The 13,712-nt window shown below is 35.2% G+C and overlaps 1 protein-coding gene across 7 annotated transcripts in view; it reads right to left on the bottom strand.

Annotated features, from left to right (window-relative positions):
- RB1CC1 (RB1 inducible coiled-coil 1) overlaps positions 1–13,712 on the bottom strand; it is a 73,678-nt gene that overhangs the window by 19,727 nt on the left and 40,239 nt on the right. For 6 of the 7 annotated variants that reach the window (XM_026075842.1, XM_026075841.1, XM_026075837.1 and 3 more), the window contains 2 exons: positions 12,107–12,233; positions 2,594–4,506 (listed from right to left, as the gene is read on the bottom strand). In XM_026075842.1, the coding sequence (XP_025931627.1) occupies positions 2,594–4,506; positions 12,107–12,233 (2,040 nt within the window). Of the gene's footprint in view, positions 1–328; positions 419–2,593; positions 4,507–12,106; positions 12,234–13,712 lie in introns of all 7 variants that reach the window. The other variant, XR_003255203.1, reaches the window with a different exon arrangement.

Raw genomic sequence — 13,712 nt, 5'->3', positions numbered from 1 at the left:
AATGCCACTGAGAAAGCATTTTTGTGCTCAAATAAATTCCAATTAATAAATTAAGCCTAGCTATGAGAGAGAGAGTGTGTGCACATGCACACTGTGGAGAAGCTTCGTCACTGACTGTGGTCTGATGGAAATGGCTGGACAATACCAAGGCTGGAATATACCAAGGCAGTAATTGAGTTCAGTGTAGCCAAGATTCCTATCCTGCTTACAATGTTCTTTAAAGTGTTATAAATATTTATAAACTAACCAGCAAAAAAGGGCTGCTTAATAGAGAAAATCATTACAAAAACTGTATTTTTCAGTTAATTTTGTGGAGGATAGTACATACCACATACAGAAGAAAGATTAAATAAGAAAGTTACAAAAGCTCTGTAGTTTTATCATCTTTCTTAATCACGATGGTTTCAATTCCAGGCACCTTATAACCAAAACACATTATTTGTCATGTATCAGTAAAGGGTTCATAAACATTTTTGTTCAGACTTTGTAGCTTCTAAAAGTTTTTGTTAGATTTCATAAAAGTTCAAAAATTAGATTCCTGATTCCAGTGCAACTCAATTCAAATGTAACCATTTACCTTCCTGTCAATGTCTTCCAGAAGGCTACTATAACACTGCTCTTTAGAAAAGGACATTTACCTGGCACAGACACATGCTAACTGAAAGTTGTTTTGTTCATTAGCAATTTATTTGTAATGGTACAACTGAGGGAGGATAACAAGTCAACTCTTGCTACTAACATAGCTTGGGGTTTTAAGAACTCAAAAACCAAACAGTCTGAGATTCTGAAATATTAAGACAGACTCAAATAACAAATAAATGCCCTCCGAATATAAAACACATCACTTCTTTATTCCTAGAAAAAGCAAGCCTAACAGCAGATTAAAGGCATTAAGAACAGCCTTAGGAGGAAAACAGAAATATGTATTTTAATGTCACACGATGAAAATTATCTGATAGAACTCAAAACACTTCCTCAGACTGAAGCAGATAACTCTTAAATACATTATTTGTTTTTATCCAGTTTGTACAGGACTATACACAGCTGCGTTCAGAAGTTATTCAAACTTAAATGTAGACAATCTATTTTTTAAAAAGTCTGAGCACATAACTACACCTTCTTCTTCTGTGCCAAAATTTTAAAGCTTCTACAGAACAGTGAATAAATATGAACAAAAGAAAAACAAAACTGGGTGCGATTTATTTTTTCCCTCCTTATTTCACCCTATTTCGTTAAATAGGGAAGTGGATATTTTGTTAACTTAAGACCAAAAAAAGTCTTAATTTCACTACATGCCAATCACTGAATCCTAACTCTAAAAACTTAACATTATTTTAAAGTATTTTTTCATACACTAACGTGAAAACAGACTGATACAACATCACATCAGTATGTTAGCATATCAAAATCGTAATGTGACTAAAGTTGATATTTCAAATTCTCTTTTGCACTACAGAAGTGAATTGTATCTTGCGTTGGATTCCCTCTAATTTCTCCCTCACCTTTTTTTTTTTTTTTTTTAACTTTTAAATATCAGTGTAATGTTCAAAGTGCTATTTGACATCTGCATTCATGCTCTGCACTATTCTGCTTTTACGTCCACCTTTATTGCTCTTTTCTTATTTCAGGTATCTGGCAAATCATAATACCTAGAACAAATGCTTTATTTATGTATTGTACAAACAAGATCTATCCTTGGCGTTTCCAAGTATTACAAGAATAGTAATGACAAGTTCAGGCATTTCAAGCTAGAATATTGTTTGAGCAGTAATCACACAATCACATGCAGTCATTTCTAGCATCTCCATTGCACAGTATCATAATTACTCTGCTGGTAGGCATTATGAACTAATAAATAGGTAAGATATTAGAAGGAGAGAGAAGTAATTCTGGGCTTTTATGGCAAGGAAAAAAATAGGATTTTCTTTTAAAAATGGAATAAAGTAATACTGCAAAAATTAAATGAACAAAGAAAACGGATGATGTTAGGATGCTCTTTAAAACAATTTTGCCCAAGTGTTTTTGCATAACATTACAAAGCTCAAACCAAAGATTCTGAAATGTAAACCCATGGCAGCTAAAGTCACTCGAAGCGCAGGCTGCCATGGTACAATTCTCAGCTGGTCATATACTCCCCCATGCTTTTTTCATGCCAGCATGAAACTCACATGAGTTATGGTTAGCCAGTATAATAAAGTTACTGGCCTAAAAGCTAGCTACTGCATGCTCACACAAGTGCTAGTGCCAGAGCAAAGGACCAGACAGGAAAGAGAGGCTAAACCTGAATTTAAAGTAGCATACGACTGTGGAAACACTCCTTCGGTGTAACATTACAACATCGAAATTTTATAAAACCTTTATTAGTGTCCAAAGTAATATTGCATAAGATGTTTACGATCCCTGAGATTAACTGTTGACACAGAAATATCACTACCTATAAAAGTGAAATTGCTTGAAACTTATAAAAACCAAAACAGATAAGTACTATTACAAATATATATAGATTTTACTTACTGCATATTGTATCATGAATATACCGGATTAATTATTTTTAGATTACTATGAAAACACAGCAACTTAATTCTTACAGTACCTCTGATTTACTTGCATCTCAAGTTGTTGTATTTTTTCCAAAAGCCCTTTTTCAGCAGCTTCCCTCTGTAATTCAAACTCTTTACAAGCAGTTTGTACTGCATCCTCTTTTTCACAATTGAGCTTCTGAATGAGAAACTGCCTGTCTTGTTCTTGGTTAGATACTAACAGTTCTTTCTCTTCCTCAAGCTTATGGATAATAGCTTCATATTTTTCCTGCTGCTCACAGAGAGCCACTTTTTCTGTTTTTGCCTTTTCTAGGGCACTCACTTCCAACTCTAACTTACTTTGTAGTTCCATTATTTGCTCTGAAAGTCTTTTTTCTGCTTCAGAAGTTTTTTGATGCAAAAACGTTATTTTGCTTAATTCAGTTCTAAGCAATTTTGACTCTTCTTCATGTCTGTCCACTAGCTCAGAAATGCACTGATCTTTTTCAATTGTCATTAGAGTTCTTAGTTCTGACAAGCCCACTTGATATTCATCATTATTAACTTGTATCTTATTGTTTAATTTATCTATCTCCTTTTTTAAGTTTTCCGTTTCCTTATCAATCAGCGATTTTAAGGTCTCTTGTTGCTGGTTTCTGCTTTCTTCCAAAAGCAGCTTCATTTCATCAGTTTCTGCCTCTTTCAGTGCAAGTTCAACTTCTAACTTGCACCTCAAATCAGACAGATCTGAAACTTTGAGTTTTAACTCTTCCACCTGTTGTAGTTTCTCTTGGACAACTGCTGCATGAGATTCCTGCATTTGTTCAAGTCTGTGCTGGTTCTCTTTTTTTAACTTATCTAAACAGTCCTTATGCTCAGCTATTACCTTCTCAAATTCCTGCAAATGCCTGGCTTGCAGGTTATTTTCCAGTTCTTTTAAGTGGCTTTGCTCTAAACTCTGGAGTTCTGCCCTCAAAAGTTGTAGTTTTTCATCATTTTCAACATGAAGTTTCTTCAAGTCTTCAAGTACTACTTCACGTGACTGCCTAAGTTCTTTAATTTCACAATTTTGCGTCTTCATTTGGCATTCCAATTCAAGTAATTTCTGATCTTTTTCGTTCTGAAGGCAAACAACAGCTTCTTTTTCATTTTTCACCATTGCAAATTCATTATTCTTATTCTGAAGAACTTCTTCAAGGCCTAATAAGTCACTTTTTAACTTTTTAATCTTTTTTTTGTTTTCTTCACCATCCTCCAGTAATTTATTCATTTTAATTTCATATTCACTTTTCAAAGATTGCAATTCTTTTTGATGTTTATCTTTTAGTGTTTTTTCAAGTGAAAGTTTTACCTTCTCAATAACATTTACTATTTCTAATGAAGTGCATTTTAAAGAATTAGAAAAGTCACACTGTTCTTTTTGTACGAGTGTTCTAAAGTGGCACAGATCATCTTTTATACCTCTTAAATGTACCTTTGAATCTTGAGCAATAATCCTACACTTCTCCATGCAAACACTGAGAGATGCATTTTCCACTGAAACGTCCTTTACACAAGAACTTGTATCTTGCATACGTCTACTATCTATTGCATTGATAACTGAAGAATAAAGAGATTCAACCATCATTTCTGGACTTTGTGGATCACTTATATTAGGAGATATTGGATTTTCCTCTATTACAAATTCATTCACTGCTGACATAAAATCAGATTCTGGACTTTCTGCCAATGAATCCAAGTCCAATGATCCTTGCTTAAGAGCTTGCTCCAAGTTTGGATGGGCAATAGTTTCAAAATCAAATGTATGAGCATCAATGCTGTCTGGAGATAATTCCTCTAATGGAGCTGGAGGACACACAGGAGGACACAGGGGACCCTGAAGACTGAGTGATGGAGGAGTTCTAGAAGAGGTAGCAAGTGTGGTTCCTGTTGTACTTTCCATCCTTGGTGTAGTAGCAGATTGTGGTGATGCTTGACTATTGGAGGCCTGTAAGTTGTAAAATATGAAACAAATATTTAATAAAGTGATTGGCAAAAGTGTTAGCATTTTAAGTTGTTTAAAAATTATCCGGCAATACTAGAAAAGTCAGCCTTATTCACCATAACTGTCCAAAATAAGAAAGACTAAAATTTAACTAAAAGCAAGTTGAAGAAATTAAGATAATTTCAAGAATGTTTCATAAAAAGGATTGTATGTAAATATTAAGTATAAAAATCCTAAAAAAATTACATATTATATTCTAAAGGACTGAAATGTAAATTTAGATGATACAAAAAAATTTAAGTAACAAACTAGCCAGAAGTAGACAACCTTTGTTTTCTAACAGCCTATTTAAAATGTTTTTCTTGATAATACTGCTGGTAACATATATATATTTTTTACTGCTGTTGTTTAATATTGTTGTTAAAAAATCAGTGCAATTCAGAAGTCACTATTAATATGAATATTAAAGAAAGTTCACAAAAAAAAGTTTTACTGCAACAAAACTGTTTTCTACTAATATGGGTATCAAGACCATGCATGTAAACTGTTCTTCCTGTTCAGAAATGTAGAATAACTCAGCAACAGGTATCAACAGCAGTGTGGACAATGTAAAGAGATGGAGAGAAGAATGAAGGGCACATTCTAATGAAAAGTAATGTTCTCATTCTTCAGAATTTAGGAGGTCCCAGTTTTGGTGGATTTCCCCCCCCACACACACACTATTCCTGTCTCTCCCAATTTTTGTCATTTTGTATAAACTCTAGATACTGTCAAACCTGATTATGTAGCTCCATGCCCTTTGCTCTGCACTGAAAGGTTAAGAGTTAGATTAACCATCCAAATTAAATGAGTAACAGTAGCATGTAAAACAGTACAAAGATTACGTGAGCTTCTCCACCTTTACAGAACTATTCCCAAGTAACTTTGATCAGCTCTAGTCCTTTTGATATCTAAAAGGCTGAAACCTACTTTCTTCATGTGAATCTTCTCATTAATTGGGACAGAGAGATAACATGTTAAAATCTCATTATCACTAGTTCTTGTTCAGTAAGAACTCAAGAATTATAAAACAAGATTTCAGATTTTACAATACATGCAGTCATAGACATGAGTGCTCTTCTGTATTGCCATGGAATATATAAATTAAGTGAATTCAGTTAAAATATGATTTATAATAGTTAGCATTATAACTGCAGGCCAATGGATAAAAGTTACATGCATTTATTTTTATGCACCTGAAATTCAGAAAAGCACCAGAGTTTGAAAACTACAAAACACAGGCTGTTTACACAGATTGTAAGACCTTACTGAGATTAATTTTAAAAGCTTCTCAAACTTTTTGAATACTACTGAAAACCAATTTAACTTACATTATACTTTATCTATAGATTACACTTTAGTTATAGATTATCGTATTTTTCCTTTCTGATAGATCTAACATAATAAATTCACTGCTTGCAGCTTTGTTCGCCAGGAAAATTGAAGTGACAATTAAAGTCATCTTCCTTTACTATCTTCACATCTACCAGAACTAGGAACAGTCAACCTGCAGTATCTTATGCTATTAACTATCAAGTACAACAGGGAATATCAAATCCCTAATGCTAACATTACTAGAATCTGCAGAATCCTAGGAAAAAAATGCAAACCTTAAACTTCAGCAAGTGCAGAACACAACCCAGTTGAAAGCTGAAATCATTAAAAGACACATACAGCCTCACTTTTTACCGCTAGCAACTTATAATAGGATGGATAGCAAGGCATTTTCCCCCCAAGAAAATTATAGTGAAATACACACAGCTTAAATACATAAAGGGAGTATCTATAACAGAGATGGAGAGGCAGGAGCAGGATCATCAAGATCACAAACTGGAGATTTGTTGGGTTTTTGGAATGGATCGGTGTTCTGAAAGATCTCAGATGCAGTATCTTTAAGACTATAGGCCAACATTACCTTCTTTTTCTGTCCTTCATCCTTGAAGGACTTGTTTGATCTTATCTCTCTGCAGAATCTGACCATCATAAAAACTTAACTGTTCCTGAAGGCTCATCAGAATATTTGCAATAAAGTACATAAGGTGTTCAGTTTCAAAGTGCTGGAGAGCTTTCAGACTGGTGATCTGTTCTGAAAAAACAATCTCCTTGGGCTGACAACCATGATGATTCTGCTCTTGCCTCTCTGTTTTCCGGACCAGACATATTGTCTCCATACATTTCAATTGTGTGCTTTTCTTGAGACCCTACTCTCTTCTAGTACATCAATTTTTATGGAAGAAACTTTTGCTATCCATTGGACTCAGTTACTTCATTTGAGACTGACAACAGTTAGTGGAGCAGGGCAATAAACAGTCAGGAATAGAACTCTGAAACAACAGAGAGAAGTGACAGATACCAGATTGCTGATGTAAAAGCAGCTAATTTTTGTTTTCTCAATCTTTCACAAATTGCTGCTATGCAAAAAGGAATCCTACCCTTCTCTGTCCAAAATATGTGTCTTCTTAATGGGGACATAGTGTGACTAACAGAATACTGAACTGAGATTTAGGAAGAATTTATTTCCAGCTCTGACACCCATCCAAATAGTGAGCTGCATATATACCTCACCTCCATTAGCCTTTGCATCTCTATTTATGGAAGTTAGTCATACAGTGATTTTGAACTCTGATGATGAAAACTGCCACTTTTTCTTCACTATATACAAAATATTGTCTTTAGTCACTGAAAATGAGCACAGCATATAAGGAACAGAAAAGAAACTTACAGGGAAATGCTGCTTTGATAAAAGTAGTATTAGTTCATATTTAAATATGTTTCCCTTGGGTCAAATTTCAGCTTGTTATTTGTCTAAGAGAACATTTAAAAGAAAGTGTTGAAGGACACAGTATACACTGATAAGTGCCTGGATTCAAAGCATATGCTTTAAATGACAAACATTTAATTTTGATAAACCAGAGCTTTCTTTAATGGTAATACAAGATAGCATCACAGATGTCAATAAGCACATAAAAAAAATCACTTCAAAGACTTTAAATATGAGGCAGTCATACAGAGAGCCACACACAAAGGGAAGATGTTATCTGTTTTTTGGCATTCCTACAAGATGATATCAGAAGGTAGAAAATAAGGCCATAGCATGAAAAGAAAAAAAGACCATCACTGTGTGCTGCAACACTCTACTGATCATGGTTCCCTCCCAGCTAGGGGCAATGATGAATTCCATAGTTCTGCAGTGGCTGTTGTGAGCTGAGGCTCCAATTAGATTACTGCCTAGTGAGGAGTAAAACCTCACATTTTGGGGAGCTGAAACTATGTGGAAGACTGATTACTGTTGCCTGTTTTCCTGAGAACCTGGTGTCTGCCATGCCTGCCTGCCTATTTACAATCTACAGGTAACAATGTATGCCTGCATCATACACTGTAATTCTTGTGATCCCAAAGGAAAAGGAGTCAAGAGCAAACAAGGAAAAAAACAGAAGGCAGAGAGAGAGGAGCAGAATTAACTGTCAAGTTCTGAAATGCTGGATTGCATGCCTTGTTCTAGTTATGTTACTGTGGTTAACTTACAGTCAGGGAATGGGGAAATTCTTTGAAGGATTATGAATAGCGCTGACTTCAAACTCGACTATAACAAATGGTGTTCATAATCTCATTTGAAAAGCCAGCTTCTCTTACAAGGGAAACTTTTAATACCACAGGATTGCATGCATTAATTACCTGCTAACAGTGGAGAAAACACCTTAATCATCTTACATCACTCCTACAGCACTAACTTTCTTCTGGATATCTTTAACCCAACCACTGATCTGCTTAAACTTTGTCTCTATTATCGAAATGAGAGGGCACAACATTTGCTTTGGTGTGAGACCACTAAAACACACAGAATAAGCAGAAAGCATTAAAAAGGAAAACAAATTCCAAAGAAATAACACATTAAAAATGAAGTTACTGTTCTTTAATTACTCCGATGTAATACTCAAGTCAGATAAAGAAGCATATAATGATTAATGTTCTATGAACCAGAAAGCTGAAGTAAAGAGTTAAGAGGACAGTAAAAAATTAGTAGCATACTTAGTACACCACATTAGATGAGCCAGCTTCATGGCCACGCAGGAACCAAATTTTCCATCTCCTGTTTGACCTGCTTTTTACTCATTTGTCTGCAGCCTCAGCTTTCCTCTCCTGCCCAAAGCAACTAAAAAAACCAAAAAAAACTCACAACAACCACCACCCTGCTTGCCTCTGCCCCGGAAGCTGAACTGCTGTCACAGTCCAATCTAGAGAACCAGGCTTCTGCTGCCACCAGTATGGAAAGGGAGGCTGGGGCTGAAGGGCCTCCTTGGCCAGGTACAGTAGCAACATTCTGCTATATAAGCAAGGCTTCCTGCCTACACACTCCCTTCCAACTCTGTGCCAAGCTGGGCAGACTTGGGTAAAAGTAGTACATTAAAAAAAACCTTCTGGATCATGTATAGAACAAAGTGGCCCAGAGAAGACCAACTAATTTCTTTCATCAAGTAATAAGAACAACATCTCTGAGGAGAAAAACCTTTCCAAAAGACCTATTTGGCTCAATTCAAAAAATTTCAAATGAATCACTGAAATGACATATAGAGATGGTCATTCTCATCTGACATCATGAGTGGCCCAGCTCTGTGCAATGTAATTTACTCTAAGAAAAGAGACAATTATCAAAATCTGTCTAAGTATTTGACATTTCGGAGTCAGCCAAGAACCCTAACTGGTCAAAGCACAGCAAAAGAGAACAGGGTAAAGAAGAGATTCTCCTGATTTGGCAAATATATCTTTTCTGTGCAGCCAGATATCAATAAAAATTTCCTGGATAAACAAGTCTGAACCAATTTTTAGATGGACTTTCAGAGCATTAAGATGGGTGAAGCCCCAGACTGAACAAGACACCTTTCCTGTCATTTGTTCCATTGTTATTAGGTATAATTAAATTTCAAATTAACTTGTGCAGTACCTTGGCTTCCAAACTTTGAATCCCCCAAAATGTCAGGTTTCCTACCCAGCATTCCCTCTTTTGAGAAGCAGCAATCAGAGCAGTTTTTCACTTCCATTTGCTTGCAATGACAAGGCACTTAATCTATAGAAAATAGATCAAATAATTTGAAAGTACAAAGCTGTCAGATTTTTGCAGGTTGGAATAGCTCTTCCACCAAAAAGAAAAAAGGGGAGCAGCCAGAAATTGCTTCAAGACCTGAAGTCTCAGGGATATTTTAGGTTTAGGTAGCTGAATCTTATTTGATAGTTTTCACATGCAATAAGCAATAGGAAAAAAGAGACAGAAGAATCTCATCCAAACGTAGCTATGAGACAAGTAAGTGAAGGTGAGCTCTGAAAGCCTCTGTGTTGTTTCATGGAAACACTCTACCTTAAAAAAAAAGTTTAAAAAATGGTTCAAGTTAAGCTGCTATCAAAACAGCTGTTTTTAAAATCCAGGAGAGAGACTGTACTAGACAAGCCCACCACAAGTTACTACAAGAAGGCAATAAATAAGACAGAGTTACCAGCTATAAAGAATTTAAAGACTTCAAGCTTATCTGCAGCAGTTAGTACTTTTTCAAAGTGAGGATTCAATATACATGGGAAAAGAATTAGTAAACAGTGATGCTGGAATACAGCATTCCCAGAACACACTAAAATCTTTCAGTCATTGTAGTAGTATCATTTAGGTAGGCAGTTATTATGATACAACTTGAATAAAGTTCAATAAGGATGTAGAAAAATTGCTTCAGCACTTCCCGCTTATATCACAAAACAGGATTCACTTCTAAACAGCAGGAAGTGTTCCAATGGACCATGCTATGGTATGTAGAAGTCCACCTTCAACTCAGAGCATCTCAGACCATCGTTTTCCAACTCAAAATTGAACAGGCCCATACGTCAAGAACAAATTAAAAATAGAAATAAGTAACAACTCAAAGATATAACATACAACAGCACCATGGGAAGGAGGAGAAGGATATTTTAACCTTTTGACAGATCTTATATAGCACTGAGACACTGTGTGTGTTCTAAAATGTAGTTGGAATCAATATCCAAGACAAATCTGAAGATATTCATAAAGACAACTGAGTAGCAGGCTGGTTGCTTCCAAACAGACAGTAGAGGTGACAGATGAGTTCCAAAAGAAATTACTGTAATGGTGGTCAAAAAATTCTGTTTAAACAGAATTTAACATCTACGCACAAGATTACATTACATAACATGACTGTGTGATGTAGCAGTAAACGAGAGTCAATGACTTCTACTCCTCTGCTCCTAACAAATTTGAATTATAAAACTGAATGGGGAATGTCCTCTCCTCACAAGACAAGCAGACTCTGCAGAAACAATGGATTTTCCTCATGAGTTCACAGTTGAACTGGCTAAAAAAAAAAAAAAAAAAAAAGCAAAATGGAAGTGAAAGTTCCAAGAAGATCTCGACAGGAGGAAAACTGATCCAAACTATCATTGTGAAAACATTTCTACAGAAAGACACTCCACAAACAAGCATACAGAAATGCTTGTGTTCTTAAAATTACTTTTTTTTTTCCCCTTGGATTGAGTATTTTATTCAATGTATAAACATTAAATTCAATTGGGACTAGGAAAAGTTCAATATAAGGACAGGCACAGAATGTGCTTTTAGTCAGCATCAAAACACATCTGATCACTCAGATGTGACCAAATGGAGTCCCATAAAAATTGCACCTTTTTTCCTATAGTAAAACTGCTAAAGAAGCCACAGTTTGAAGCAGTCAGCTTCAAATAAAAGTTTAAGCATTTCTAGTGTCACCTGGGGTTTTGCTGGAACAGGCTACAGTCAGAACAGACAGACTACAGAAGCTAAAAGGGCTGTTTGGTATATTATGAAAGTTAGGGACAGACCATAAAGAAGCAATTGAAAGTGACTGACAGGAACAGTTTCCAGGGGAAAGAGTCTGCTTGAAAGGCAGAGTGAAACTGTAAGGAAGAGATTTTTTGACATCTGTTCCTTCTATACAGAAAGAAAAAGACTGCATATATTTCAAACAAAAAAACCCACAGGACTGCAAGAAAGAAGTAGCTGACATATCAATTTTAAGGTTAATGCGGACAACCAATCAAGGCCCGGAATTCTCATTAATTGCTTGTGCCAGAAGGACTTCAGAAGCAATCACGAACACAAACAGAAGTAACAAACGACCTCATTAAATACAAACCAAAGTGACAAAGGCAAAACCAACACATTTTGCATACAGAAACTCAAGAAAAAAAGCAGAAAGTAGAAATATTAAAAGAAAAACTCTAAATTCTCTAGAATGTATTCTATTAATTCTATAAATTCTGTAGAATTTAATATCCATTAAATGTTTAGAAGATATTTAACATCTTTAACTGTTTCCTAAAGAGGCTCATTTTACTCCCTGAAGAGCTCAAAATTCTCATAATATTTACTAGTATGTGATTAGAAAGGAAACTACATGACTATGCAGTTGTGAGACCAATAAATCAATCCACACATTTTGAAAAACAAAAAGTTTTTTTCTGAAGAGGTTGTTAAAACAGTATTATGAAAATATTTTACTTCTCTGAAGTCTTAGTAAAGAAAAACAAATACCTTTTGTTCATTCAGTAGGTCTGTAATGGTTTGTGACATTTCATCCAAACTCTGTGCTGCTTTTACCAGGTTATGGAGAGCTTGTACATGCTGGTGAAGAGGTTCAAAGTCACAAAGTATGGGAACCCTTAAAGACAGCATAGGATTATTTTTTTTCCCAACATTATAACACCTAATAATCAAACACATTAAATTGCTATGTGTATATTCAAACAAGACTAAACTTCTCATTGTGTAAAGTTTATCCTTTATCTTCTTCATTACATCTATTTTACAAGGAAAACCCACAAAAAACACCTGATATTTGTATTTTTAATTAAAAACTTCAGCACTTTTAAGGAGTACATAATGATAAACACAATAATGGGGAAGTAATATCTAGGAGTCTTTCCTTCTGAGAAAATATTTACTGGTATTACCTAGAATTAAAATAACATTAATAGAAGAGAATTTCTAGCGATTAAATCTGTAATTGAAGCACTTATGTTCACTAATGACTTGATTCTTTTCTCCTGGATTCTCACCAGTTCAGCTTCTCTTTTGGAGTAGCTATTAATTCTCTATTATTCTATTTTAATAATAGGTATTCTAAATTAAAAGATTAATCTGCTGTGATTGCAATGCAAGTGCTGCATAACAATCCTCCAACTGTAAATTTTATAAACCTCTAGAAAAGCAACATTTAATTTTCTTGAGAGCCTGTATTTCCAGACTTTTAAACTTGTTTGGAATAGCTCCACTGATAAATCAGGATTTTATTTACATTCACAGTATAATAAAAACAGACTATAATTCACTGTATTTTGCATTCTCTATTCAAAAAAATAAAGCAAGTGGCATCTAGTGCATTTTTCTAGAACTAAGATCTCAATAATTGCTTAAACTGAGAAGCTGCGAAGACTGAAGCACTGTAAATGAGTAGAAGTACCATTAACTCTGCAGCTCAAGAAATTAGTGCTGATGGGAAAGGACTTGGCACTGGGCTTCAGACCGTTAGTCTGCCGATTGTTGAGTTTCCTTTTTAGATATTAGATGAAAATACCAAAGAGAGCACTGCTCTAAAGTTTGGTCTTAAGGTCAGCGTTTATCAAGGTGCTTGACAGCTCTGCCCACTGCAGTTGAAAATCCACCACTATCATCAACACTTCCACCTAATGTAATCCTGAGCACAGAAACCAGGACGCACATGACAATCTCACCTCTATTGCCATCAAGTGGAAAGAGATGTCACTACATTAGGCCCAGTTTGGTTACTGACTGGTCTGACAACAGCAAAGCAAAATTATCCCTGAACTCAGTAGGAACTTGCCCATAAAAGTTGTAAGCTTCTCACAAACCTGTAAATCCAGTAAACCTCAGCAATATGGCATAATAGCTTGCATCTTAACTGCAAAATCACTGAGGAGCAAAACTAAGAGCTTAACAACAGAAATTAAGCAGGGTATGTCACCTGTATCGTCATGATCTAGGCTAAATCTGCTGTCCTGCAAACTAAACTCACTATACTTATTGTTAATGCCAGCAGCCATAATACCAAAAGGATTGTCAGCAATTCTGAAATCAAAACCAGAATGCCAGTACAAAATAGAGGAGAACAACAAATTCA

Source organism: Apteryx rowi, unplaced genomic scaffold, assembly GCF_003343035.1.
Source record: "Apteryx rowi isolate R43461 unplaced genomic scaffold, aptRow1 scaffold_412, whole genome shotgun sequence".
NCBI lineage: Eukaryota > Metazoa > Chordata > Aves > Apterygiformes > Apterygidae > Apteryx > Apteryx rowi.
The sequence above is the reverse complement of the archived record's forward strand: the minus strand, read 5'-3'. Positions and strand labels throughout refer to the sequence as shown.